This window comes from Mesocricetus auratus, unplaced genomic scaffold, assembly GCF_017639785.1.
Source record: "Mesocricetus auratus isolate SY011 unplaced genomic scaffold, BCM_Maur_2.0 Super-Scaffold_100011, whole genome shotgun sequence".
Classification (NCBI taxonomy): Eukaryota; Metazoa; Chordata; class Mammalia; order Rodentia; family Cricetidae; genus Mesocricetus; species Mesocricetus auratus.
Window position 1 is genome coordinate 79,249,500 of NW_024429195.1, and position 24,073 is coordinate 79,273,572.

At 45.7% G+C, this 24,073-nt stretch overlaps 1 protein-coding gene across 3 annotated transcripts in view; it reads left to right on the top strand.

Moving 5' to 3' along the window:
- Positions 1-657: 657 nt before the first annotated feature.
- Positions 658-24,073, top strand: part of Dram1 (DNA damage regulated autophagy modulator 1) — a 63,687-nt gene continuing 40,271 nt past the window's right edge. For all 3 annotated transcript variants that reach the window (XR_005880542.1, XR_005880543.1, XM_005067975.4), the window contains exons 1-4: positions 658-968; positions 12,136-12,203; positions 15,085-15,227; positions 20,176-20,353. Coding sequence is in view for 1 of the 3 variants with exons in the window: in XM_005067975.4 (XP_005068032.1) it covers positions 838-968; positions 12,136-12,203; positions 15,085-15,227; positions 20,176-20,353 (520 nt within the window). In the remaining 2 variants the exon portion in view is untranslated. The remainder of the gene's footprint in view (positions 969-12,135; positions 12,204-15,084; positions 15,228-20,175; positions 20,354-24,073) is intronic.

Consider the following 24,073-nt stretch of genomic DNA (forward strand, 5'->3'; position numbering starts at 1 on the left):
TCCAATCCTCCCTGGCACTGGATTGAACGAGGTTCCTCAGCTACGGTAGGCACGTGTTCTACCACCGAGCTACATCCCCGCCTTTTAGAGGTCATCTCAGGAAGCTGCCCAGTCAGGCTTCCCACTCGTGACCCTTCTGCCTCAGCTTCAGCAGTAGTCAAGCACCAGGGATGACAGACCCCCATTACCAAGCCAGGCTACTATGCGATTTGGGTTTCCAGGTACCTATCACCTAGGCATGAGTCACACCCGTGCCCAGTGACCCGGCAAACGTCACTGAACGCCCCTGCCTGGACCCCTGCAGGCACAGCTCAACCTGATGGGGTGGGCATCCGCGACCAGACACTGGAAGGAAGTCCCGTGGGTGCTGGAGAGAGGCTCAGACGGGAACCCCCGAGGGGAGGAGGAGCTGGGAATCCAGCCAGCCCGGCGGACTTGAGCAAGAGCTGGCCAGCCCCGCGGGGTCCCGCGTCTCCCGGGGCACCCACCCGACACCGTCCCAAGCAAAAGCGAAAGGAAGCCGAGCGGTCCGGCGTGGCCCGGCGTGGGCGGGGAGGTGGCCGCGCGCTCTGGCTCCGCGGGACCAGGCTGCCGCTTTGTGACTTCACCGGTTTCGCAACAAGCCTGGACCTCCCGCGCCCCACCCACCCGGCTGCCCGTCCGCCCTCCGCCCTCTCGCCTCTGAGCGCTTCCCTCCCTCCGGGGCTGGGCCTGCCCCGGCTGTCGCGGAGCCTCCGTCCCGCCGTACGTTAGCTGTCTGTGTCGTGGCCACCGCCTCCAGGCAGCCCGCAGCAAGCCTGCTTGTGGCCCGGACGAGCGCAGCGCCCTCTCACCGCGATGCTGTGCTTCCTCCGGGGAATGGCCTTCGTCCCCTTTCTCCTGGTGACATGGTCGTCCGCAGCCTTCATCATCTCCTACGTGGTCGCGGTGCTCTCGGGGCACGTCAACCCCTTTCTTCCCTACATCAGGTGAGGGACAAGAGGGGCGTCAGGGACCAGGGGGACCGAAGTCCACCGGACAGCGCTGCTGAGAGGGAGGGAAGGCGTCCAGGCCAGGCGCAGGGGCGTAGTCTTGAGGTAGGGACAAGGTGTGACAATGACAGATGATCTCTGACGCCCCCTCCCCCAGGCCTGTGTAGACGGTCAGGGAGCGCGTGTCGGGCTCTGCCTTTGTGAGAAACAGTGCACAGAGTAGCATCTGGAGGGCCCGTCAGAGGGTACTGGGGTAGGTGATAAGATCTTGGGAAGTGGGAAGAGCCTTCACTGGTGGCATTGAGACAAGGACAGTTCCGAATGGATACCATTTATTATAAGTAGATCTAGGCACGTGCCAAGCTGCTCACCTACTTAGCATCCACTTTCCAAAAACTCCTGGTCCCTCCCCTCCCTTCTCCCTCTGACCCTGGATCTCACTATGTAGCTCTGGCTGGCTTGAACTCCTGGCTGGCTTTGAACCCACAGAGAGCCTCCTTCTTCTGCTTCCCTAGAGCTGGGATTAAAGGCTTTCACCACTCTCCACCCCCCCACCTCTTCCTAGCACTTTTCAACAGTTCTTGAAGTGAATGTCTAAGTTTATTTTCCACGAAAGAAAATGGAGGTTTAAACGGACTAAGACACAGCCATGGGACACTGGTGTGAAAGTACCAAACCACAGAAGTAGAATTCACACGCTGGTCAGAAACAGAATCCCTGCCCTGCTCGCCCTGTGTCAACAGCAACACAAAGCTACTGCCAGAGCCTTAGGAGTCACACATTTAGGATGGGTCAGCCTCAGACTCCACTGGAACTGGTGCCTCCAAAAATCAGAACCCTCAAGTGTTACAACTGTGGCACTTCTTGTGTTACTACTTAATGTTTCCTATTTAGTTTCCATCTTTCCTAAGGGTCACTGTATCCATGGCAAGGACAACAACTTGGTCCTCTTTAATTAATGGCTCTATGTATTTAGCGACAGGAGGAGCTTTGTCCTTGGAGGAACTTTAGTAGCTGGTCCTGGGTCCCTGAAAAACCTTGGCATGGTACTCATGGCATATGTTAGTCCCAGGTACCAGCACCTGTCTCCCTTCTGTCTTTTCTGAATCAAGATACTCGCCGTTTGATGTGTGTAAAAATGAGCTGTTATCCCTTCTGAGAAGAATAACAGCTATGATTTTCCTAGATCTGTAGTTCATTCCTAGATAATATATGATAGGGATTAGCCAGGCTGGAATCTATGTGGTTATGATTGACGTGACCCTCAAACGGGAGATCAGAGTGGGTCAATCAGTTGAATAAAGTCATGCTGGAATCACAGACACTCCAAGGAAGGGGCTTACAAACTAACAAGGAAAACCTTAAGGAGGGCTGAATTATGGGACACAAGGTCACAAGATGGACGGACCCCTTATTGCTAGGAACTACAAGCCAAAGCAAACAAAAGGTTGCCCAAGTGTGCCTGGGAATTTGGGCAATTGTCTTCTACCTTTATAGCAGTGGGGACACTAGACTGTTTCTGAGCCCTTGACATAGGGCCAGATGCAGGTAATAGCTAGACATCGAAAGGCGTGTGGGGACTAGAAATATGTCAGAGTTTAGACTGTTTGCCTAGCATGCACAAAACCCTGGCCTTAGTCCCCAGCACTGCAGAACAAGATGAAGAAAAGAGACTGTTTTAAAAGCCCTCTGCCGACAGACCTCTGAGCCCAGCCTGGTATGTACATAGTGAGTTCCAGGACAGCCAGGGCTACAAAGAGAGACCTCGTTAAAACAAAACAAAACAAAACAAAGCAAACCACTTATCTCAGTGGATCGTCCTCCCCTCCCCCACCCCTCTCTTCTCTCCTCTGCATACTTCTTCTGTGCTTCCTCTAATCACACTGACTTTCCCCGTTGTCTTGATTTCTGCTTTCTGGTTTGGTTTGGTTTTATGTGAGGCAGGGTTTTATGTAGCCCAGACTAGCTTCGTAATTGTGGCAATCCTCCTGTCTTTGCTTCCTGAGTGCTGGGATTATAGGTCTGAGTAACCACATCTAACCGGGTCTCCCCCTCCTCCTCCTCCTCCCCCTCCCCCTCCTCCTCCTCTCCTTCTTGAAACTGGGCATCCCTCTGTAGCCCAACTGGTGTCTCTACTCTCCAGACTCAGCCACCCAAATAGCGGGGTAAAACTGCTCCTGAGCCTGGCTCTCTTCAGTTTTCTCATTGCTTGTGACACACGGCAACATCTGTAGTCCTTCGTCCCGTGCTGTAGACACATGCACACCTCTATGTTCAGCGACGGCTATCTGGAGATCTGCAGATTTTCTCAGCTCTTTCTTCAAACACCATCTTAGCACAGCCTGTCCTAATAATACCTGGAAGGGTAGCTCAGACTTTAAATTGCTCCCTACTTCTCTTGAACTCCTATAACCAGTCTACACACGCACGAGTATGTGTGCGCACACAGGAGTTCCGTGACACACAAGTGGCAGTCAGAGGACAATTTGGAGTCTCTACTTATGTGGTTTCCAGGGATCAAACTTCAGTTACTAGGCTTGGTAGCAAGGGCTTTCACCCACTGAACCATCTTGGAGGCCATGTGTTTGCAATTTCAATCCACCCATGTCACTTGCCATCGATGGCCTATGGGTCTCCAAGGACAACCACAACTATAGTCCAACTGCTTGAGGCATCAGAGGACAACCACGTGTGCTATTTCCAACCAGTCAGGACCACAAGAGCCACGAGAGCTCTGAAAGTGGAGGTTACTCAATGATGGGGTGTTTGCCTTGTGTCTTCAAAGCTTTGGGCTTGATTCCCAGCTCCACATAAACACATGCATGTATAGAAAATGTCCCTCTCCCCAATCTGTTTGCTCCAGGTCATGGTGGACCCCTATTAGATAAGACCAGACAACTGGGTGTTTGGTTAGTAATGTGCAGTTTCTCAGGATGAGTTCCCTTTGCTGTTTGGCCATTGTGGTGGTCTGGTATTTTTAGCGCATTTATGAAATAAGAAGGGAAACTACTTCCCAGGATGACCTTAAAGTCAGCTTCCTTCTTATCAGATAACTTCTCTTTGTGACACTGTTGATCTTTTTGGGGGTTTGTTTGTCTTTTGAAAAGTCTCAAGTAGTCCAGGCTGGCCTCAAACTTGATATGAAGCCAAGGATTACCTTGAACTATTTATTAATCTTCCTGCCCCCACCTCTCAAGTGCTTGGATACTAGGCGTGGACCAGCAAGTCCAGTGAGTAACACCAGTATTCTTTAATATATTTCATAAATGTTCAGAAGATTCTGAGACGTGGAAGGATACTGAAATCCATACATAAATAAAATAAATAATAATAAAAAATAGGGAGATAATCCCAGTTGGAATTCACTGATGCTGTTTTCCATTTGATAACACTGTTGGTGAGGTTTGGGGAGAATTCCATTACTCCTGGAATTGTAAATTGATTTTAAATTATTATTATTATTATTATTAATGGGTGCTTTGTCTTATGTGTGTCTGTGTACCATATGCATACCTGGTGCCCAGGAAGCTAGAGAAAGTGTTGGGTCCCCTGGGATTGGAGTAACAGATGGTTGTCAGTCTCCCTGTGGTTGCTGAGAAACAAATCTGGGTCTTTTGGAAGAGCAGACAGTGTTCTTAACCATTGGACCTTCTCTCCAGCCCTTGACTTTAAATTTTAGCAACTTTAGTGAAAACTCTATGAAAAGGATAAATACAGGTGTGATATAACAGCTGCCCTTCTTGGGGGGAAAGTATCCTGTAGGTTTGCCGGTCTGTGTGAAAGAAATGCACATCTGTAAGGATTATTCTTTTCTAGTTACTTACTCATTTAGTTATTTTCTGTGGGTGGTAGGGAGCAAACTCAAACTCAGGTGTGACAAGGTCTCTCCCACTGAGCTACAACATTGTTTTCGGTAAACTTGGAAACATTTAAATAGTCATAACAAAGAACTTGATAAATAAATAGCCAGAGTGCAGTGCTTCAAGCCAGAGCTGTCAGTATGGTTTCTTACCTGTGGAGCACCGTGTCCCTAAGGATAGATGTCCAAGATACATTATTTTTTATTTTTATTTTTATTTTTTTGGGTTTTTCGAGACAGGGTTTCTCTGTGGCTTTGGAGGCTGTCCTGGAACTAGCTCTTGTAGACCAGGCTGGCCTCGAACTCACAGAGATCCGCCTGCCTCTGCCTCCCGAGTGCTGGGATTAAAGGCGTGCGCCACCAACGCCCGGCTTTTATTTATTATTTTTTAAAATATTTATTTATGTGTACAGTGTCTGTCTGCATGTATGCCTGCAGGCCAGAAGAGGGCACCAGATCTCATTACAGATGGTTGTGAACTATCATGTGGTTGCTGGGAATTGAACTCATGACCTCTGGAAGAGCAGCCAGTGTTAACCGCTGAGCTTTCTCTCCAGCCCCCAAGATCCATTATTGCATGGGTAAAAAAGCAAGATGCAGAACAAAGCTTGCCATTTTCAGTTAGAAACAAAAGAGGAGAAAGGCAAATACACTTGTATCAGCTTGCATGAAGATTAATAGGACACTGGTATGTTATCCAACAGTTTAATCTCAGCACTCTAGAGGCAGGGTCAGGAGAATTGCTGCAGGTGGGATGACAGCCTGAGACAAAGAAGACTTCAGCGACTATAAGAGAACTAGGAACTAAGCTCAGAGGTAGGAACACATGCTTAGACTGGTGTGGTGGTGCACGCCTTTAATCCCAGCACTCAGGAGGCAGAAGCAGCCAGATCTCTGTGAGTTCAAGACCAGCCTGGTCTACATAGCAAGCTGCAGGACTGACAGAACAACATACTAAAACCCTGTCTCAAGAAAACAACAGCAAAAAGACCAAAACAACAAGAACAAACAAACAAACAACAAAACAAAACACGAGTTTGACATGCACCTGGCCCTGAATCATTACCAGCTTCTCAAATAAAGAGACTAATCAAAATGTTTGTGGCAGAGGGCAGCCGAGGTCAGTAAAACATTATAACAGTTTTCGTGGCATATTTTTGTATGTTTTCAATATTTTAAACAAATAGTTAGAACCAGATCGGCTACATAAGTTGGAGTAGTATGAAGTGTTTTGTTTGTTTGTTTGTTTTGGGGGGGTTCGAGGCAGGGTTTCTCTGTGGCTTTGGAGGCTGTCCTGGAACTAGCTCTTGTAGACCAGGCTGATCTGCCTGCCCAGTGCTGGTATTAAAGGCATGCGCCACCACTGCCCGGCAACGAAATGGTATTTTTGTGTGCATTATGAACCAGCTAATGCAAGGGTATCAAACCAAAACCAAACAAAAGCCTACCTCATAAGATTAGGCCACACCCACATCTAACCATGCCTAACTCTCTTTCCTTGTCCATCCAGGCTGCCTCTTAAACCTTCCTAGGAAGTGTGCTATGTCTACCATGTGATCCTACACTCCTACAGTTTTGTCAGTTCTGGGCCCTGGACCAGCCTCTTGAAGGGCACCCACCTTAGTTTTTGTGGGGTGTGTGGTCTTGTTAGACGGCCTATGGGGTTTTGAGCACCTGTGCTGTTCCTCAGGGCCTATGGGGTTTTGAGCACCTGTGCTGTTCCTCAGGACCATAATTTCTGCTCAGTAAACAATGGCAGAAAACCTGGTTACCTATAGAATTAAGACACCAGAGTCACATAGTAAATGACATAAAAAGTTTGGTCAGGACTTCAATTTCGAAATCAAAATTACAGCTGGATGTGGTGGCACACTCCTTTAGTCACAGCTCAGGGAGGTAGGGGTAGGTGATCTCTGTGATTCTGAGGCCAGCCGGCCGTGCACCCTCAGACACGTGCTCTTTGTATTGTTTGAGCTTTCAGTGATTAGTCATTGCCTTCTCGTACATTTAGTTTGGAGTCTGTTCCTCAAATTGCTTGGAATTTTCCAAAGCTGGCTTAATTTATATAAATGTAAACACAGGAAATGTGGTCACAATTGATGTCCCAGGTACAACTTATTTTGAAATTACTGTGTATTCAATGGCTGCAACAACTTCTAGACCACGAGCAAAAGAGACATTGCTGCCATAAATTCCTCCCGGACAAGAAGGCCAGTGAGTGGGGGGTGGGACTGGGGCCGGGCCAAGCATGCCGGGAAGCCATGTGATGTAGAATGAAGTGCTGGGAGCAGGATGGAATTATTTCAGCTAGACTGGGAAGCGACTGGTTCACCCTCTCACCTTCTCCAGGTCCTGGACCCAGGCACCTAGACACACTTATATCAACCCAATTCATTCTCTGGAGTCTGTGAAGGGCTGGGCACACTGGGGATACCAGGTTCGGAGGACACTGAAGTCCCCGGCTGCTCAGATGTATCACATAAGATAGCATAGGGTTGCGTATAACGCAGCACATCTTCCTGCACGCTTTGTCGGCTCTGCATTACTCGGGATGTCTAAAGAAAGCAAATATATGAAAGCATTGCTTAGGGGATAATGGCTTGTGTTCAGTGCACTGCATCTGAAATGTGTTTTGGATTCTTGAGTGGTTGAATTCACGCACTCTGTAGGTGAACCCACAAAGTAAGTCTCTTGGCTGTCCTTGTTGTTACTACATTCATTGCATTTCTACATCTGGTGGCAGGAACATGTACTTATCGTGTAATGTGTAATATCAGAGGCTTGACAGCTTTATGGAGTGGGTTTTTTTTTTTTTTTTGATAGGGTATTGCTATGCAGGCCTGGCTAGCCTGGTACTCAATATGTGACTTAGGCTGGCCTTGAACTCACAGCCCTTTGCTTACCTCTGCCTCCCGAGTGCTGGGATTAAAAATTTACACCACCATACCCAGCATGAAGATATTTTTCGTTGATGTAAGAACTCTTTTACTAATGGTAATGAGCAAACAATACAATTACTTATTGCTTATTACAATCAATTTAAGTTAGCATACAGAGCGATAAGTTCAGTTATGGACCACGTACGCCACTATGCCCTGCTTTTGTTTATCTCTTTCCTACTAGGGCCCTGTTCTTTCTGGCCTTGTCTTTCATACCCTCACTCCCCCCCCCCGCCCCGCATACCAGACTCACCTTCCGCTGTCTGCTCTCCCCACCCTTCCCAGGAATACCGTTCTAGAGACTGTGTATGTGGCCAGATTTTATTTGCTGCTTAGAAAAACTTCATGAAGTATTCTTGAGAGAAAATTGGCTCATGTAATTAGGTACTATTTTACCTGTGGATATGACCAATTTAGGAAATTGTGACTCAAATTATATCTCAAATCGTTTGCCGATCTTTTTTTTTTTTTGAGACAGTTTCACACCATTAGCCTAGGCTGGCCTTGAACTTGAGGCAGTCCTCTTGCCTCAACCTCATGCTGGGAATGCAGAGTGAGCACCCACACTCACTTCCTGTTGATGAATTCTGATTGTTTCTAATTTGTCTTATTAATAAGTGAATATAACATTATTTGTAAACTCATAGCAAAGTTTTTTTGTTTGTTTGTTTGTTTGTTTTTTTAGGTAATTGTAGTGTTGACAGCTTCCTATGGTGGTGAAAAAACAGCCAAAAATGAGCCTACTGGGCGTAAACTAGCACATTGATGATAGGTATTGTGCATTCAGAATCCTGGAGGAAAATTAGAGCATGGCATTGCTTGTCAAAGAGACTTTACAATTAAATTCTGTTATTGAGGAACATAGAGTTCTCACCTCCTTAATCCCTTTTCCTGTTATACAGCAGAGGCATACTGGTCCCTTCTCGTTTCCATGGAGGATCTTTCCCATGGCCTGCTGGGGCGAGCAAGCAGGACTTCTGAAAGCCATCTGTGTACTCTTTCCAACTCCATGCTCAGGGTCTCGAATTTTGGTAGCCTGTTTCCCATGTTGGAGATATTTTTCCCCCAAGGACTTGGCAAATGCTAGCAAACCAAGCATGTTCCAGAGCTGGCTGTTAAACACACTAACTGTTGGCACATCAGTGGTCCCTTCCCCCTCCCTCCGTCATTCTGATACCTTTGTTTGACGGCCTTTGGCAGCCAGGGAATCAAGGAACTGGACACTAGGTATAGTTGCCTCTGTAGCTTGAACAAGTTGTGAAACCTCTCAAATACCCAATTTCTTCCTGAATAAAATGGAATGTATAGAAGACACCCCCATACACATTTAACTAGGCTCCTAAAGGTGAAATTACAAACAGTATAGTATACATAAATCCATGTCTGGGACATAATGAATATTCAATAAGTAATATATATTGGGTCTTTTTTTCAGGGTTTGTTATGTAGCCCAAGCTGTCCTTGACTCATAGCTTGCCTGAACTTCCCAAGTGCTAGGATAACAGGTGTGTGTCCACCAAGTCTTGGCTAGTCTTTTTGGGGGTGGGAATGGGGGTGGGGAGTGAGAGCCATTCATTCAATAAATGTTATTTACAGAGTGCTTTATGTCCTGCCTGTAGGCATTTGTTTGCTTGTTCATCTATTTATTTATTGTCCTAATTTCAATTCACACTAATCCCACTCCACCAATGAGCTACCTCATACCTGTGTGGTTTGAAATAGATAAAGAAGAATACAGTACCATAATGAACTTCTGACCTTTCAGATCACATGCTTGACGCCATACGGACCATTCATCCGTACTTTTGATGTGCGTCTTGGTCTGCCATCAATAGAGGAGGACCCAAGTCTAGTTTTCTCATGACCTTTCAGAATGTTTTTATCCCCTAGCCTCATACTTTCTTGAATTTAATCCCATTAGGTTATTCCCTTCACTTTCCAAACACAGGGACATCTACTCTAGCTCCTGTCCCTAGCATGCCTAAGATGGTCGTGAGTGACAAGCACTGTGAAGCGCCTTACTGGGGATTGATTTTTTACACCCTAAGGTGGAGACAGGAAAGCCTGATGTTCTCATCAGACTTAATCACCTGGCAAATGTGCTGCCTAAGGGCTCAGACCCTCTCTGCCATTATGATCCCTTCCCCCTGGTCCGGTCAGCCCTGGGCTCAAGAGGGCACCCTGCAGGTGGACAGCCTTCTGCAGCTGTAGGAGGTGGGGGCAGTGGGATTCTCTGTCCTAATCAGGCTCCGCCTCCAAGACGGAAACAGCAGGGGTCAAGGTGTTCCTTACCAGCGTCTCTCAACCTCTTCCCATCCCTTTACACATCAGAGGCTCCTGCTCTCTGGGCACACACAGGTAGTTTCCTCGCACGCTTGGTTTGTGCGTTTTCAAGGCGATCAGTTTTCAACAGAGACATTTCGGAGCTGTTTTTAGAAGTGGAAGCGCCCTGAACCCCTGCAGGTCGTTACATGTTGGGAGCACCTTTGACATCATCTTTAAGCTGGAAAGGGTGCTCTGAGCCGCCTGACATTTTTCAACCTGGCACCAATGAAAAGAAAATAGAACATGCCAAACTTCCTCCGAATGGAACTGGGTGCCTGTGTGTGCGCTTTATGTCCTGCCTGTAGGCATTTGCTTGTTCGTCTATTTATTTATTGTCCTATTTTCAATTCACACTAATCCCACTCCGCCAATGAGCCACCTCATACCTGTGTGGTTTGAAATAGATAAAGAAGAATAAAGTACCATTATGAACTTCTGACCTTTCAGATCACACTTTTCAACACGGCTTTGAGTCACCTAACTAACAAATTGCACCTAAGACTTTTTTTTTTTTTTTTTTTTTGAGACAGGGTTTCACTGTGTAGCTTTGGGAGCCTGTCCTGGAACTAGGTCTTGTAGATAAGGCTGGCCTTGAACTTACAAAGATCCGCCTGAGCCGGGCGTTGGTGGGGCACGCCTTTAATCCTAGCACTCGGGAGGCAGAGGCAGGCGGATCTCTGTGAGTTCGAGGCCAGCCTGGTCTACAAACTGAGTTCCAGGACAGCCTCCAAAGCTACAGAGAAACCCTGTCTCGAAAAACCCAAAAAAAAAAAAAAAAAAAAAAACTGCCTGCCTCTGCCTCCCAAGTACTGGCATTAAAGGCTTGTGCCACCACCGCCCAGCTAAGACTTTCCTTTTTTTAACTGGAACCTCTTTTTGCTAAGATAATTGGCACAATGAATGTACCTTCAATATTCTAGCAGGCATGCTCAAACCGTGGCCTTAGGGATGCTACTAGCTGGAGACAGCTATGAATGAGGTCCCTCCTGGGTGACTTCCATATAGGACTCATTAGTGATCAAAAATGTTGCTCAGCTTTTTGTTCTTCTACATAAATCCAGTCCCTATAGAGTGGTGCGCGTACTTAATATCCCAACTATGGAATTTTCAAGCATATTTTTCAGCTACTTTAATTTCAAAATAGTCCTGCTCAATTCTTCATATTGAGCTTATCAGGTGGGGTTGTCTGAGAAACAGTCATGCTATTTATTTTAAACTACTTCTAGCTTTTGTCCATGTGTGTCTCAGTTAGGGTTTCTGTTGCTGTGAAGAGATGCCATGACAACTTTTCTAAAAGAAAACATTTCATTGTAGTGGCTTGCTTACAGATCAGAGGTTTAGTTCATCATGGTGCTGGAGAGGTAGCTGAGTGTCCTTCATCTTGGCTTCTAGTCAGCAGGAAGTGGTCATCTCAATGGGTATGACCTGAGAATATGACACCTCAATGCCCATCTCCACAGTGACACACTTCCTCCAACAAGACCACAGCCACTCCAAGAAGTCACACCTGCCAATAAACTTCCACAGTGTGTGTAGTATCTTTATGTATGTGTGAGTACATGTGTGTGGGCAGGTATGGGTGTGTGTGTGTGTGTGTGTGTGTGTGTGTGTGTGCATGCTTGTGGAGGAGGACAAACTCAATTACTTTCCATCTGTTTCTCAACACAAGATCTCTCACTGATTCATCTAAGCTGGCTGGCTAGTCAGTGAGTCCCTCGGGATTACACGTGTGTGATACCACACCTAGATTTTCCCCGTGGGTGCTGGGAGTTGAGCTCAAGTCCTCACAAATGTGCAACAAGCACTTTACTGATAGATATATCTCCCTAGTCCTAAATGTCATCTTTTTTTGGTTGTAAAACAAATTTTAGGTTTCTTTAGAGCCCAAGCAAAAATACTTTAGAACAACTTCAGGTGATACTGTTGAAATTCAGTGTATGAATACCTAGGAAGAGCAATATGAAATGGACCAGTTATCTGTCTAGGGGTTGGAATAGAAATTCCTTTTGAAATAATTCAGAAATTTTATTTTGTTCCTTAGTGACACAGGAACCACACCTCCAGAGAGTGGTATTTTTGGATTCATGATAAACTTCTCTGCATTTCTTGGTAAGTACACAATTATTATAGATGGGAAATTTACAGTCTTATGTGAAATAAAATGTTATAGTTTGCGTACTTTTTGAAAAAAGCACAACTTTTGTAACTAGCATTTTGCACTACTTTGAGAGACTAAAGGTACGTTAAAAAATTCAAAATTATGTATAGCCTCATTATAGAACTATACTTTATCTGGTAATCTGATACTGGGTTTGCAGGAGGTGGTTTTAAATCCCAAACTTCTGACATGGAGTTAAGATTTTTATTTTATTTAAGATTTATTTTTATTATTTGTGTGTGTGCGTGCGTGTGCATGCACAAACATGCACATGTTGGTGATTCATTGTAACTATTTGTGTGTGTACATGCATGTGTCAGTGCCCTTGGAGGCTAGAAAGAGGAAGTCAGATCCCTTAGAGTTAAAAGCATGTTTTTTTTTTTTGACAAGACCTTCTATGGTAAGTTACAAGCATTAGTGAGCTACTCAGTGTAGGTGCTGATCTGAACTCCAGTCCTCATGACAGAACAATAAGATTTCTTAACCGGTGAGACATCTCTAGCTTTGAAATGGATTTTCATGTAATTTAGTTAAAAAACAAACAACTTATTTGTATCACAATAGTTGGGAGGCAGAGGCAGGAAGATTTCTATGTTCGAGGCCAGCCTGGTCTACAGAGTGAGTTCCAGGACAGCCAGGGCTACACAGAGAAACCCTGTCTCCACCCCATCACCCCCCAAAACCAACCAACAACAAAAAACCACCACCACCAACAAAAAAAAAACCCTTTATTTGTAGCCAAGGCTCTTGGGTAGTGCATTACGGAAGAAGATGCCTTAAATGTGTTCTGAGCGCAGCTCACCCAGAACCATCAGGGGTTAGAAGCATGTTCTGGAGCTACCTACAGATCTACTCAGTCAAGAACTGTAAACGGGGCTCAGGGACTACTTGGAGCCAGGGTGTAGATCTGTGACAGAACACTTGCTTGGCATGTATGTGGTCAGCAGTGGGCTTGTTCCACAAATCCAAAACTGAACAGTTTAGGGGACTTGGATGCTTTTTCCAGATGGGAACTGCTGACCTCTGAGGAGAAACAGAAAAAGATAAAACCAGAGTAGTTTGTATCAGGTATGACTTTGTTTTCTGTTTCCATTCCTCAGAAGCCAGGCAGGAATAAATGACAGCATGCAATCTTGTCATGAGCCAATTAATGTCATGTACACTGATTCCAATTGCTTCGCCGTTGATATAAGTCTACCGCCAGAGGGCTGGAGGATATAGGTGTCAGATACAGGGTTCTCAACCCTCCTTTTATCCTCTGCCCCGTGGAACCACCAGGGCCGTTGTGTAACCAACACTCCTTCCTTTTCTCCTCAGTAGAGTAGACCAGGACTTCCCGGAACCCTACTGAGGGAGTGGGCAGCTTTAGAATTTGTGCAACTTGGTAGAAAGCCTCACTTGTTCACCCGTTTGTAGGCTTTTCTAGCTGGGTTTGGAGGTGAGAACGGGGAAGGAGAAAGGGCCAGTCCGTTCCAGAGCCTTTTTCTGCATCTTTGCCTCGCCCAACTTAGAATGAGTAATTATTTGACCACAATCAGTGATAGGTTCAGGCTTTAGACACAGTGCATGGCATGAATATATCCAAATTTTGAAATTGGGATAAGTGTTCAGTTTTAGCTGTTCCCTTCCAGATGAAGTCTTGCTGTGTAGCCTGGCCCACTTACACTTGTGTAGACCAGATGTTGCACAGAGCCTGCAGTTCTACAGCAGCTGTCTGAAGGCTGGGAGTATAGCCATGTGCCATCGCCCCTTGCTAGCCTGCTTTTTATTTACTTAGGTTTTACTTTTAAAATTCTTCAGATAAGGTCTCTTCTAGGTTGCCCAGTGTGGCCTTAACTGTGTCAATACACACAAAGTCCACCTTATCATAATGAGGGCCACACGTTTTACACACTTTAAAAATGGACCAGAAGAAAAAATTTAATATTAGCAGTCGACAGAAGACTGGTGTGCAAAATGTGTCCAAGCCCCTACAACTTGAACCCAAGGGGAAAATATGAACGACACTTGGTCACGCAATTCTCAGAAGGCATACAAAAGCCAAAAGAATTTTCAGAAGGCGGAAACTGTTACCACTCACCAATTAAAGTTTCCCATTTTTCATTCCTTATTTAGCTGCTTATTGTAAAAGGTGATGCATACAGTTGCTCTCCCTCAGCGGACTGGGAGCAAAGGAGACCTACTTCTCAGCATTCTAATCACGCACATATGTATGTGTGCATATACATATGTATATATATATATGCATATATGCATGTATGTAGAACACTGCTCTGAAAATGTGCCCCAAACTTGCAAGTCAGAAATGTTAATGGACTATTGCTTGTAATTGGAAACCCCAAGGGGCAAAGTAGAAATCCATCTATAAGAGAAGGGCGATATAAAGACAGGCTCTCACACACGGAAAAGGACAGTGTAGATTTATTTTACAGTGACTTGGAAGACTTCATGGTACATTATCAAGCCAGAAAAACATGTTGTAGAATAATGTGTGGAGCACAATGCCCTTTACATGAAAATAGCCAAGGTGTGTGTGTGTGTGTGTGTGTGTGTGTGTGTGTGTGTGTGTGTGTGTGTGTATGTGTGTGTATGTACTGCATGGGCTAAGAATGGGAACAGCAAAATGTCAGGACTTTTTCCTTCCTTTTCTGTGCTGGGAATCAAACCCGAGGCCTCCTGCTACACTCCCAGCCATAATTAAGACTATATATATATATATATATATATATATATATATATATATATATAAGAAAAACAAAGACTCACATGTACTCTTGTTTTTCATTAAAAGAATCAGGATTAACATTCACCAGACTATACTTTTTTTTTCAGGTGCAGCTACAATGTACACGAGATATAAGATAGTGGAGAAGCAAAATGAGACCTGCTATTTCGGCACTCCTGTCTTTAACTTGGTGTCATTAGTTCTTGGATTGGTGGGATGTATTGGAATGGGCATTGTAGCCAATTTTCAGGTATGGCTTGAGCGTTTTGGGGTGGTTGACAATGAAAGAGTCCAGGTGTGAGTAGAGAAGCAGGAATTCAAGAAACCAGCTTGCGTTGGGAGAGCTATGAGATGGTTAATGACCTAGGATTGGGTTGATTGAGTTCTAGCATGCTCGTCAGTCTTGCCTGGGTATTGGGTGCTAAGGGTTTCTATGTGGAAGATACTGAGAGTGGATACCTCAGACGGCTCTGCAGGCTCAGCACTGCTCCCTGTTTGCTCATGGTTTGTTTGTTTTGAAGACAATTCTTTACCATTTATATGACTTAGCTTGGTCTGGAACTTGAGGCATTTCTTTTAATCACACACACACACACACACACACACACACACACCCTTGAAACTGTTAATGCTGCCCCGGCCTTCTGAGCGCAGGGATTGCAAACATGGAGTACCACGCCTGGCTTCCCAGTTCATCTCGATGTAGTCTGAAGCAAGAGCTACTTAGCGCTGTAAGCGATTTTCCTCAGAGTGTTTGATTCTGTCCTTGGATACGATCCATCTGGTATTCAAAGACAATCACCTGACCTCTCCCTTTTGTAGATGAAGATTTGGTTTGTGAAGGTGAAATCACTTACTCAGATTTATTCAGTGGATTAGTTTGCAGAATCAAAATATGGCCCTGTTCCAGGAGCCATACTTTCCTCTAATTTGAAGATTCCGGCTCATCCCACAGTCTTTTCCAAGGAAACATTTGGCTTGTCTATGGAGAAGCTATTTAATATCCTAGAGAAATCTGTGAACTTCATGTTCGCACAGTTGACAGTACCCACCTCTTGAGACTGTTGCAGGGACTGGATCAGAGAATCAGTGTACAGTAGCCAACGGTTTGCATTTTGTGGCTGCACTCACTGTCGTCTCCTTGTGAGAGCAGGATGGGTTACTACAGGATGGGGGAGGCCTCGGGTTCTGCCCAGGGGAATCTCTAACCTTCTCCCCTCAGCAATGTCCTTGTATGATGCTTGTTTTTACGAAAAGATGGCAGGCTTCGCTCTAGTGAGCTCATGCCATACGCAGGAATCAGCACATACCTCCTAAGTCACCTGCTATCCACCCACTCTCCAATGTCTATGTCTGTATGGGACGGGACCATGGTCAGAGTGGCCTCAGCCTGACCTGAGCTCCACAGGCTCACTGACTCCACACTCACCAAGAGAGATGCCCTCTGTTAGCACTGGTGGGAATGGGGGTAGGGGTGGAGGGAGGATCTTAGAGTGATAACCATTATCAGTGTGTGACTATGAGGGGGGTGGTAATAATTTTATCATATCACTTTCTCCTCTGAATAACACCATAAGTCATAAGTGCCTCTTTTAAAGTCATAAAGGACAGGCTTTACGAGGAAAATGTAGGTGTTTAGAAAATGGATTTTTAAAAAACTCCTTTTCTGGGTGGTGGTGGTGCACACCTTTAATCCCAGCACTAGGGAGGCAGAGGCAGGTGGATCTCTGAGTTCCAGACCAGCCTGGGCTACAAGAGCTAGTCCCAGGACAGCCTCCAGAGCCACAGAGAAACGCAGTCTTCAAAAACATAAAGCTCTCCCTTAAGGCTTCCTTGAACTAAGCCTTTATGATACTCCAGACACAGGATCTTTAGGACTGTGGGAGTCGACTGTTTGCCTTGCCGGTGCTCTCACGAAGTTTCCACCCAGCTTCCTTGTGTGAGGTCCCGTGGCTCATTTTTAGCGTGCAGTAAGTCATGGACCGGGAGAAGAATCTGAGGTCTGAGGCCAGGAGACAGGGAGACCCTGCTAGTTTGATCGTTTAAATCATCTGACGAGGTGTTAGCAGCTGGCTTCCCCAACTGGGTGGGCAGGCTGCCTGCCTTGTGTTGGATTCATTTATTTCTGCCAGTGTTTCATTTTCTTTTGGAATTCTCTCCTTTGAGAGGATAACCTGAGACATCACGTTAAGTAAAATGAGCCAGGGGCAGCGGAGATTGCTCTGTCTACTGATCAAGTGCCTTCTGTGTAAGCTGGAGAACCTGAGTTAATCCCTAGAGTGCTTGTAACTCAGGTCTGCTTGCACCAGCACTGGCACCAGAGACCTGCAGATCCCTTGGGCTCCCTGGCCCCCAGTCAGCTTAACTGAGATACAGGTCAGTGAGAGACCCTGTCCAAACAAGGAGATGGCTCTTGGGGAATGACCTCTGCTTTCCGTGTAGACACATGAACATACACATATTTGCACCCATATGAACAGATGCAAACAGATGTTTTAGGTAGAACCTAAAACCTGAAGCAAGAGAACACTAACCTTTTATTTTTATAAATACACTTTATTTCAGTGTTTATTTTATGGAATGAAAAGGTGACTGAAGTCTGGGCAGTGGTGGCGCACACCTATAATCCCAGCACTTAGGAGGCAGAGAGGCAGGCAGATCTCAGTGAGTTCAAGACCAGTGTAGTCTACAGAGTGAGTTCCAGGACAGCTAGGGCTACCACAGAGAAACCCTGTCTCAGAAAATAAAAAATTGAAATAAAACAAAAGGTGGCTGTTTCTAGAACAGGAAAAAGAAAAAAGCCATGCTTGTGTAATCACAACCAAGTGATTGAGGTGACGAGCGGGGGGAAAAAGCCAACTGAGAGCTGTAAATTGGGGCATTGAGATGGTTCATCAGATAGACGGCAGCCCTTGCTGTGAGGCCTGAGGCCTGAACGCTCCCCAAATCCACCACAGAGGAGAAGATGGACTTCCAAAGTCCTCTGATCATGTACAGCTTGCACGTACACACTCTCTCTCTTACAAAAAGAACCATAAGCCTAGTGTGGCAGCACACATACTTGTTAACTCTAGCACTCTTGAGGCTGAGGGAAGAGGATTATGAGTTGGGAGCCAGCCTTGCTACATAGCAAGAGCCTGACTCAATAAACAAACAAATAAAATAATCCAGGCACAATAGTTCACTTTCACCACAGAGACAGAAATTGTCTTGACTTAATCATTTCACATTATAAACATATACAAAAACTTCCATAAATATCATGGATATGTATAATTATTATAAGTGAAAACTAATTTTTTTTAAAACTGAGATGTTCATTATGGTCTAAGAACCACTCCCCCTCCTAAAAGACAGGGGGCTGGGGCCTGGGTTTAATCCCTACCACCTTATAATTCTGGGTATGGTGCAAGTCTACCTATTGCATTTAGTGAGTGGAGGCAGGGGCACACAGAGGGAGTTAGAGGCCAGCCTGGGCTACATGACTCTGTTAGAGAGAAAGAGAGAAAGGAGGGGGGGAGGAGAGAGAGGAGAGGAGAGAGAGACTGATTTTTGAGACGAGATCTCACTATGTAGCTCAGACTGGCCATGGACACTTGGCCCTCCGTCCTTGGCTTCCTGAATGCAGTGGTCATGGGTGTGTACCACCACACCTAGTTTCAAGACCTCTTTAGTGACAGAGTACATATTCCATTGTGACGAAGACACAAAATCTGACCATGGCAGGGTAGATGTTCCCAGCAAGCCCACGAAGCTTGCTCCAAAGGATGTGTCACATGGCCAGGACAGAGGAAGGAAATGTCCTCATAGTGGGAGGAGAAGAGGTATTCAAATTGAGGATGTGCATTAGTGTGGAAAGCACCAGAATTCTGATTATTCCTGAAAGTGACTCGTTAGCAGACGATGCTTTGCTTTCTATTTTGCCCTCACCCAGATAGGCCTCGTATTCAAACAATAAAAGGAATTTGCTTCTCTTAGTTCTTTTAAGATATGTTTAGAACTATGGTAAGATATACATAATATGGAATTTTCACCTTAAACACTTTTCTCAATATCGTTCAGTCATTCAGTGACTATTTTCCTAAATTCTGCACACCCATGCCTTTAAAGGCGCACACATATTTTAAAACACAGGATGTCCTTTAATTTCCACATGTAACTGTCTCTGTGCCCATGTTAGATAACCTAGTTATAGAATGTGGGTGCAATTGTTCTTCAGGTACTCACAGTGACTCACCTGCCTCAGTGATTACAGGCTTTTGCTGCCTCACCTGGTTTCTAAATGCATTGCATTTTTTTTTTCTAGACAAGGTTTCTCTCTATAGCCATGGCTGTCCTGGAACTCACTCTGTAAACCAAGCTGGCCGTGAACTCAGAGATCTGCCTGTTTCCTGAGTGCTGGGATTAAAGGGTGCCCCACCATGCCCTGCTGCAAGTGTACTTTTTGTAGGAGATGCTATCCTGTAGTCCTCACTGAGAGCATATATGGTAGAACTGATGGCAGACGAAGAGGGAGACTCTAATTTCCTTAAAGTCACAGTCTCATGGTGGAGTTAGAACTTTCGATTTAGAGGATCCAGGCTCTGAAGCTCATCCCCACAGAGCTCCTCCAGGGTGATGATGTCCTTTTCCTGTCTCAAGTATGAAATGATTGTGGACCAGGCAGCTTCAACGGAGCTTTGCTCCATACTGATACTCAGATAAACACCTCCCTCCCTGATTGCTGATGCTTGCAATGGTTCTCAACCTGTGGGCCACAACCCCATTGTGGGGGTCAAATGACCCATTCACAGGGGTCACATATCAGATATCTTACATGTCAGACATTTACATTACAATTCATAGCAGCAGCAAAACTACAGTTATGAAGTAGCAACAAAAATATTTTCATTTTTTTGAGATAGGGTTCCTCTGTATGGCTTTGGAGGCTGTCCTAGAACTTGCTCTGTAGACAACCAGGCTGTCCTTGAACTCACAGAGATCCACCTGCCTCTGCCTCCTGAGTGCCGGGATTAAAGGTGTGCACCGCCACTGCAGCAATGAAGATAATTTTCTGATTAAGGTTACCACCATATGTGGGACGCAGCACTAGGGAGGTTGAGGGCTGCTGGCTGGGCGACTCAGGGTGAGTGAGTGAGCGCCAGTGACTTGAGGCCGACGCTTTCCCACGGGGTAAGATGCATCTGTGATCTCCACAGGAGTTAGCCGTGCCTGTCGTCCATGATGGAGGGGCTCTTCTGGCTTTCGTCTGTGGTGTGGTTTACACGCTCCTGCAATCCATCATCTCCTACAAATCCTGTCCCCAGTGGAACAGTCTCACCACATGCCATGTCCGGATGGCCATCTCCGCTGTTTCCTGCGCAGCCGTGGTCCCCAGTATCCTTTCCACATGTCAGTTGGAAAAATATGGCGGGGGAAGAAGACTGTCCTACCTCAGGCCATAGCAGTAGCCAGAGGGACTGCCGAAGGTGAGGTCTTGCGGTAGCGAGAGACTCACTTGTGGGGTAGTGGAAGTCTATAGCAGGGAGCAGCCTGGGGTCGCTGGGTAGAAGAGTGTAGAGAGAAGCCTTTTTCTTGTCTGCTGCTTTGGGTTTTCCCCACCAGTCGTCTGGGCTCTGCCACGTTGTAGTACCCAAATAACACACAAGGTGCTGTATTAATTATGAAGCTGTTGGCCGTTTGCTTGATTTCTTACTGGCTATCTCTGACTTAAGTATTAACCCATAATTATTAATGTAAGTATTTCTCTTACCAGAGAAAAGGTCTGGACTTCTTACCCCTATGCGGCTACATGGTGACTCCCTGTGTTTCTCCTACCCAGAGTCCTCCTCAATTCCTAGTCCCACCTATCTTGCTTCCCTATTGGCCAACAGTGCTTTATTGACATATACACAGGACTTCCCCATTATAAGAGGACTAAGGAAATGTGCTAAACTTCTCTGCCAGGATTCTTGTACGTGACACTTCAGGGCAAACAGACAGCTGCGGGATAGAGGACGGCTGTTCACCAGAGGGATCACACCAACTATGAGGAGATGGGTTATTAGACTCAGTGTCGCTGCAGTACCTGATGTAAACAACTTACGGGGGAGGGCTTACTTTGGGTTCACTGTTTTTGAGACTTCAGTCCATGGTTTCTTGGACTGGTGTGCTCAGGCAGAGCATTATGGCAATTGGAGCATGTGCGGGCAGATTTCTTCTTTATGAACAGGAAAGAGAAAGCAAGGGATGGAGGGAGGAAGAGAGGCAGGAACAGGAGGAGGGGGTGGGGGAAGGGGTCAGGGACATGACTCCCTCAGCCCTGGCCAAGGACCAACTCCAGTGATCTGCTTCAGATAGGTCCTACCTCTTAAACTTTCCATAGTCATCCCCAATAGTGCCACCATCTGGGACCCAGTCCCCAGCAGACACAAGAACCTTTTGGGGTGGGAATGGAGACACTTTATATCTAACTGTCTTAGTTACTTTTTGCTGTGTAAAGACACCTTGACCAAGGCAGCTTATAGGGGGGAGAGTTTATTTGGGGCTTATGGTTTCAGAGGGTTAGAGTCCGTGACTATCATGGTGTGGGGAACCATGGGGGCAGACAGACATACTTGGCACTGGAGCAGTAGTTAAGAACTTACATTTTGGTCCACAGTCACAAGGCAGAAGAAGGTAACTGGGAATTGGCAAGGGCTTTTGGTGACTCACCTCCAAGACCACATCACTGAATTCTTCCCAGACAGTTCCACCAACTGAGAGTCAAACATTAAAATATGTGAGCCTGTGGAGGCCATCCTTATTTAAACCACCACACTAACTTCAACCAGGACCTCGTTAAACTGGTTTTAGATTCTAAATTTATATTCCAGTTAGATTGTTCTTTATACTGAAGTGCACAGGAGAAAGGGTTGTTAGGATCCAGACTACAGTTCAGCTAAGCAAAGAATCTTTATTCCAGCAAGTCTGATGTTCCCCCTACACCCATGCCTAAAGCACTAAAAAGGCAAGGAAAAATTGCCAAGTGTCCGTACTCTTCAGAGGACCAAATAGGAGAACAGTGTACACACTACAGAAGTATCGGATCAAACAGACTTTGGGGGAAGGAGTGAATGTGAACAGAAAAAAGCAAGGACACTCCAGCCTGTTGACCGTTCCTTCCCACCGGTCATTTACACAAGCCGTATGAAAATATTTAATTTTTTGAAGTGCTTGTTTAAAGACATCAAATATTGGCATTGTATTTATAGAAATGGCTTTTGCAACATCCCAAGAGTCTGGACTCCGTGCCTGCTGGAGGCATGACGGTTTGACTAACTCAACTGGACTTGGGATTTCCTTTTAAACTCCTGTCACTCACGACTAAGTCAACCAAACACACCGAGTCTTTTTTTATGTTTGGATCTTGTTTTCAATATGGAGTTCACTCCGTTTTCTAATGTAGCCATGAAATAAAGGAAATGAGTCATGCTTATCTATTCCGATCTAAAGGAAATGAGAACTGGGCATGGTGGCACATGCCTTTAAGTCTAGCGCACTGGGTAGGCAGGCAAAGGCTTGAGGATGGGCCTGGGCTATGGGACTGGCTGGCGTCCTAAGAAAGATTCGTTTCCTCCTTGGCCAGCCTCGATGTGACGGCTTTGACATTGTCTTACTGTCTCCTGTTTTGTCCGGTTTGGTTGTTGTCTCCTGGAGGCCTGCTCTTTTCTGAAGGGGAGTGGAGTGGATCTGGGGGAGAGAGAGAAGGCTGGGATTACAGGTGTCTGTGATCACACTCAGCCCCCTTCCTTCCTTCCTTCTTTCCTTTCTTCCTTCCTTCCTCTCTCCCTCTCTCCCTCTTTCTTTCTTTCATGAAGCATTTAAACCAAGAAAATAAAGTGATATGTTATTTCAAGGTTGGAAACTTCTCCACCATTTGGTCTTGTGTCAGATTGTAGAAAAACAAAAGATGCCGTTTTGTAGACAATACAGGCCAGTTCATGGTCTATAGTGGTCAAGCTTCATGACACATCATGTCCTTTAAACTCTGAGCTCTGTGTTTCTCTCCTAAAATAGAGATTACATCAGATAACCTAAATATGCAATTTTGCGGGGTTTTTTTTGTTTTGTTTTGTTTTGTTTTCTCTGAGACAGGGTTTCTCTGTGGCTTTGGAGGCTGTCCTGAAACTCGCTCTTGTAGACCAGGCTGTTCTCGAACTCACAGAGATCTACCCGCCTCTGCCTCCTGAGTGCTGGGATTAAAGGTGTGCACCACCACCTACCCAATTGCTTCTGTTTTTATTTATTATGGCTTGAGATACAGTCTTATTCTGTAGCCCAGACTGGCCTTGAATCCCCACCCCCCTTTGTATCTCAGCCTCCTGAGTGTGGAGATTACACTGGGAGAAAATTTTAATTACAGAATTTTCAATCAAGGAGGAACTGAGCCCCAACGCTGAGAAATAAGAACTGCCATAAACAGTTTCGTGTGCAGGAAACCCTTCTTTGCTTCCAACTCCTAAAGGCTAATCTTACAATACTCAAACCAGTGAATCCCAGCACAACAGACATTTCGGCCTCCATTTCCCATCATTTCCATTTCCTGTTCTCACATCCAGGAGGTTCAAATTCCCAGCCAAGCCAAAGGTCAGAGACCCACACAGAAGCAGGCTAAGTCCCTGCAACAAACTTCTCTGAGTGGATTTCAACAAACTTCCTCCTGAAAAAGTCTGTGGCCTCCAGCTTTTCGTTGTTGGCCATGCTTCTCGGGAAGATGGTAAAGGCTCCTTAGAATGTCTGTCGGCGTTTCTCCATAGCATTTCTTTCGCACAAAGCAGCCTCACAGAGACTGTTGTGGTGGTGGCACACGCCTTCAATTCCAGAACTGGGACGCAGATGCAGTCGGATCTCTGAGTTCGAAGCCAGTTTGGCCTACAAAGTGAGTTCCAGGACCGGCTCCAAAGCTAAGGAGAGAAACATTGTCTCAAACAACAACAACAAACAAAACAAAACAAAAACCCCAGCTCCATTAACTCCTGAAGAAACTGAGCCACTGAGTGAGGCCTGCACTCAGTGGCTACTTTAGTTTTTCTTTTCTTTCTAGCCCTGGCTGTCTGGGAACTAACTCTGTAGACC